This window comes from Cyclopterus lumpus, chromosome 13 (assembly GCF_009769545.1).
Source record: "Cyclopterus lumpus isolate fCycLum1 chromosome 13, fCycLum1.pri, whole genome shotgun sequence".
NCBI classification, from domain to species: Eukaryota; Metazoa; Chordata; class Actinopteri; order Perciformes; family Cyclopteridae; genus Cyclopterus; species Cyclopterus lumpus.
In genome coordinates, this window is record NC_046978.1 from 20,440,289 (window position 1) to 20,445,754 (window position 5,466).

Sequence of the window (5,466 nt, forward strand, 5' to 3'; positions counted from 1 at the left end):
AGTTTGTCTGTCTGTTAGTTATTAGTAAGCTAGTAAGTTATTTAGTTTAGTTCGTTAACTAGTTAGGTAGTAAGCTAGTTAGTTATTTAGTAAGCTAGTTAGTGAGTGAGTTAGTTAATTAATTAGTTAGTTAGTAAGCTAGTAAGTCAGTTAGTTTGTCTGTCCGTTAGTTAGTTATTAAGCTAGTAAGTTATTTAGCTTGTCCGTTAGTTAGTAAATTTGTTAGTTAGTTAGTCATTTAGTTTGTTAGTAAGCTAGTTAGTAAGCTAGTCCCTTCATTAGTTAATCAGTAAGTAAGCTAGTTAGTTAGTTAGTAAGCTAGTTAGTTAGTCAGTAACTAAGTTAGTAAGCTAGTTAGTAAGCTAGTTAGTTAGTAAGCTAGTTAGTTAGTTAGTAAGCTAGTCCGTTCATTATTTAGTCAGTAAGTAATGTAGTTAGTAAGCTAGTTAATTAGTAAGCTAGTTAGTTAATTAGTAAGCTAGTTCCTTAGTTAGTTACCACTTTAGTCCACAGGGGGCGCTAGAACCAACACTACATGAGAGCTTCTCGTAGTAACTTTAAATAATATTTTAAATGTTACTTTTCCTGAGACTCGTAGTATTAAATAGTTATTTGTATATTTCCTCTCTGCAGACGACTACGCGGCTCTCTGCAGTTCTTTTCTTCCTCCTCTGTTTCCGGAGAGCTTCACTGATCCTGGACCAGAACCCGGAGTGAGACCAGGACCAGGACGAGGAGGCGCCAGTGAGTCACGTGACATTATACCTCCAACCATAATGGTGTTGCTGTTATTTATTAATTAATTTATTCAATGTGTTCCCTCTACTTTCCTTGTTTCATCCCCATTCCTTGTTTCCTTTCCTCTCTCCCCATCTCTTCTTCTTCTCTCTCTTATCTCTCCTTCCCTCCTGTCCTCTCCTTGTCTCCTCCTCTCCTCCTCGTCTCCTGTGTCCTCAGCTCCTCCGTACTTCCCTCCCTACAGCCTTGACTCCTTCCCTCCTGCGGTGGCTCCTGACTATGACGACTACTCCCCAGCAGGGGGCAGCAGGCAGTTTGGAGCCTATGAGCCGGAGTTCAGGTGAGATTATCTTTATTTATCTCTAAATTCGATTTAACGTTCTTCATGTTCACTAAAGCGTTTTAATTTAAGACCGAATATTCACATTTGGGAAATATCTTTAAATAATTCAATTATAGAAATGGTTGCTGATTAATTTACTCGTTAAAGATTCACAACCAGTTTTAACTTTAAATAATGAAGGTGAAAAGTTTTAAAGTTATTATTCATCATTTTGACTCTTAATGAGGTTTAACAATAGTCTCTCCCTCTCTCTTCTTCTCTCTCTCCCTCCCTCCCTCCCTCTCCTTCCCTCTCCCTCTCTCTCTCCCTCCCTCATTCTCTCTCCCTCCCTCCTTCCCTCCCTCCCTCTCCTTCCCTCTCCCTCTCTCTCTCCCTCCCTCCCTCATTCTCTCTCCCTCCCTCCTTCCCTCCCTCCCTCTCCTTCCCTCTCCCTCTCTCTCTCCCTCCCTCCCTCCTTCTCTCTCTCTCCCTCTCTCTCTCCCTCCTTCCCTCTCCCTCTCTCTCTCTCTCTCCCTCCCTCCTTCTCTCTCTCCCTCCTTCCCTCTCTCTCTCTCTCTCTCCCTCCCTCCCTCCCTCCTTCTCTCTCTCTCCTTCCCTCAGCCCTGGTTTCTACCCTGAAGGAGGCGCGTCCCTGTCTTACCTCCTCCCTGCTGACCCGCGGGCTGAGAGGGCGTTCGGGGTTCGTCCTCCTCCTCCGTCCCGACCCGATGGTCCTCCTCTCAGCCTGGCCCCGCTGCCCGGGGGGCCCTACCAGGTGGAGCAGCAGCAGGAGGAGGAGGAGGGGTGGAGGCCGGGGCCCCCCTTTCCCCCCTTCACTGAGAGGAGCAGAGGAGGAGGAGGAGGAAGAGGAGGAGCACCAAGGAGGGTCTATGAGAGTGAGAATTCGGCAGATTGCCCATTTGTGTTGAATGCGAAGCAGCAGGCCCATAGAGCCCATAGAGCTCATAGAGCCCATAGAGCTCATAGAGCTCATAGAGCCCATAGAGCTCATAGAGCTCATAGAGCCCATAGAGCTCATAGAGCTCATAGAGCCCATAGAGCCCATAGAGCTCATAGAGCCCATAGAGCCCATAGAGCCCATAGAGCTCATAGAGCTCATAAAGCCTTGAAGCAGCAGGCCCATAGAGCTCATAGAGCCCATAGAGCTCATAGAGCCCATAGAGCCCATAGAGCTCATAGAGCTCATAAAGCCTTGAAGCAGCAGGCCCATAGAGCTCATAGAGCCCATAGAGCTCATAGAGCTCATAGAGTTCATAGAGCTCATAGAGCCTTGAAGCAGCAGGCCCATAGAGCCCATAGAGCTCATAGAGCCCATAGAGCTCATAGAGCCTTGAAGCAGCAGGCCCATAGAGCTCATAGAGCCCATAGAGCTCATAGAGCTCATAGAGTTCATAGCGCTCATAGAGCCTTGAAGCAGCAGGCCCATAGAGCCCATAGAGCCCATAGAGCTCATAGAGTTCATAGAGCTCATAGAGCCTTGAAGCAGCAGGCCCATAGAGCCCATAGAGCTCATAGAGCCCATAGAGCTCATAGAGCCTTGAAGCAGCAGGCCCATAGAGCCCATAGAGCCCATAGAGCTCATAGAGCCTTGAAGCAGCAGGCCCATAGAGCTCATAGAGCCCATAGAGCTCATAGAGCCTTGAAGCAGCAGGCCCATAGAGCTCATAGAGCCCATAGAGCTCATAGCGCTCATAGAGCCTTGAAGCAGCAGGCCCATAGAGCTCATAGAGCCTTGAAGCAGCAGGCCCATAGAGCTCATAGAGCCCATAGAGCCTTGAAGCAGCGGGCCCATAGAGCTCATAGAGCCCATAGAGCTCATAGAGCCTTGAAGCAGCGGGCCCATAGAGCTCATAGAGCTCATAGAGCCTTGAAGCAGCAGGCCCATAGAGCTCATAGAGCCCATAGAGCTCATAGCGCTCATAGAGCCTTGAAGCAGCAGGCCCATAGAGTTCATAGAGCCCATAGAGCTCATAGAGCCCATAGAGCCCATAGAGCTCATAGCGCTTAGCCCCCAAAACGCCAAAAAACGGCGAGAAATTGTGCCCTTCACTTGAATGGGGTTTCGGAAGAGGAAACACTAATCAACGTAATCTTTGTGCCCACACTGTGTCTCCATACATTAATAAATAATTAAAAGTTTAAAACGTTAACAAAAGGATGGAGCTTATTTGCCCAATTGGACATGTTTTCATAGCTAGCACAGTTTAGACGTGCTAGCGTTTGTTCGAGTTTCGGAAGATTCAGAGTTTCTAATGGGTGTGTATGTGGTTGGAATGTTCAGATCTAGAGTGACAGAGCCAACTGCCAGAGTGATAATATAACATGATAATATACATGTATATAAACACCTCTCGGTAGTAGCCACACCATCTACATTTCTTGCGAAATTTTCTAGTTATTATTATGAATTGTGTATTCAATCAGTAAATTCTCTTCTTCCTCCTCCTCCTCCTGCTCTTCCTCCTCCTCCTCTTCCTCTTCCTCTTCCTCCTCCTCCTCCTTCAGGGCGTTATGAGTCCTATGCCGGCCTGAATGCAGCAGAGGATTGTGGGATACTTCACGGCTGTGAGAACGGCAGGTGTATTCGTGTTGCCGAGGGTTACACCTGTGATTGTTACCAAGGATACAAGCTGGACATGACCTCCATGACCTGTACAGGTACGGAGAGATTGTTATTGTTATCGTCAATATTATTATTATGATAATGAGGTTATGTTAAAAATGAGTCATGTTCTCTGAGTTTCCACTTACATCATTTTGTCTGTTCTTTACTAACTTACTACCTAACTACTTACTAACTTACTACCTAACTACTTACTAACTTACTACCTAACTACTTACTAACTTACTACCTAACTACTTACTAACTCACTACCTAACTACTTACTAACTTACTACCTAACTACTTACTAACTTACTACCTAACTACTTACTAACTCACTACCTAACTACTTACTAACTCACTACCTAACTACTTACTAACTCACTACCTAACTACTTACTAACTTACTACCTAACTACTTACTAACTCACTACCTAACTACTTACTAACTCACTACCTAACTACTTACTAACTTACTACCTAACTACTTACTAACTCACTACCTAACTACTTACTAACTTACTACCTAACTACTTACTAACTCACTACCTAACTACTTACTAACTTACTACCTAACTACTTACTAACTCACTACCTAACTACTTACTAACTCACTACCTAACTACTTACTAACTTACTACCTAACTACTTACTAACTTACTACTTACTAACTTACTACCTAACTACTTACTAACTTACTACCTAACTACTTACTAACTCACTACCTAACTACTTACTAACTCACTACCTAACTACTTACTAACTTACTACCTAACTACTTACTAACTTACTACCTAACTACTTACTAACTTACTACCTAACTACTTACTAACTCACTACCTAACTACTTACTAACTCACTACCTAACTACTTACTAACTTACTACTTACTAACTTACTACCTAACTACTTACTAACTCACTACCTAACTACTTACTAACTTACTACCTAACTACTTACTAACTTACTACCTAACTACTTACTACCTAACTTACTAATTTACTAAATTCCTTACTTCCTTACCTACCTACTAGCTCACAACCTCACTTGATAACTAACCAACCAAAACGTCTCTCTCTAACTAACCTTTGTGGGAGTCTGATTATTATGTAATCATATTTCTCTGTGTGTGTGTGTGTGTGTGTCTGTGTGTGTGTAGATGTAAACGAGTGTGAGGACGGCGTCTCCGTGGACTTCCCGTGTGTGAACGCTCGCTGTGTGAACACTGACGGCTCGTTCAGCTGCGTCTGCAGGAGAGGATACGACATGTCCCACAGACCCAACCACTGTGTGGCTGCGTAGACTGGACCGGACCAGACCGAACCGGACTAGACCGGACCGGACCAGACCGAACCGGACTAGACTGGACCGGACCAGACCGAACCGGACTAGACCGGACCGGACCAGACCGAACCGGACTAGACCGGACCGGACCAGCACGAACCGGACTAGACCGGACCGGATTAGACCGAACCAGACTAGACCGAACCGGACCGGATTAAACCGAACCAGACCGAACCGGACTAGACCGGACCGGATTAGACCGAACCAGACTAGACCGAACCAGACTGGACCGAACCAGACCGAACCGGACTAGACCGGACCGGACCAGCACGAACCGGACTAGACCGGACCGGATTAGACCGAACCAGACTAGACCGAACCGGACCGGATTAAACCGAACCAGACCGAACCGGACTAGACCGGACCGGATTAGACCGAACCAGACTAGACCGAACCAGACTGGACCGAACCAGACCGAACCGGACTAGACCGGACCGGAT

General features: G+C 45.8%; 1 protein-coding gene across 1 annotated transcript in view; it reads left to right on the plus strand.

Moving 5' to 3' along the window:
- Nucleotides 1–5,072, plus strand: part of LOC117741904 (latent-transforming growth factor beta-binding protein 4) — an 88,865-nt gene extending 83,793 nt beyond the window's left edge. Inside the window, exons 41-45 of the mRNA XM_034549166.1 lie at nt 634–744; nt 958–1,078; nt 1,682–1,956; nt 3,587–3,739; nt 4,842–5,072. Of these exons, the coding sequence (XP_034405057.1) occupies nt 634–744; nt 958–1,078; nt 1,682–1,956; nt 3,587–3,739; nt 4,842–4,984 (803 nt within the window). The 3' untranslated portion in view covers nt 4,985–5,072. The remainder of the gene's footprint in view (nt 1–633; nt 745–957; nt 1,079–1,681; nt 1,957–3,586; nt 3,740–4,841) is intronic.
- Nucleotides 5,073–5,466: the final 394 nt, after the last annotated feature.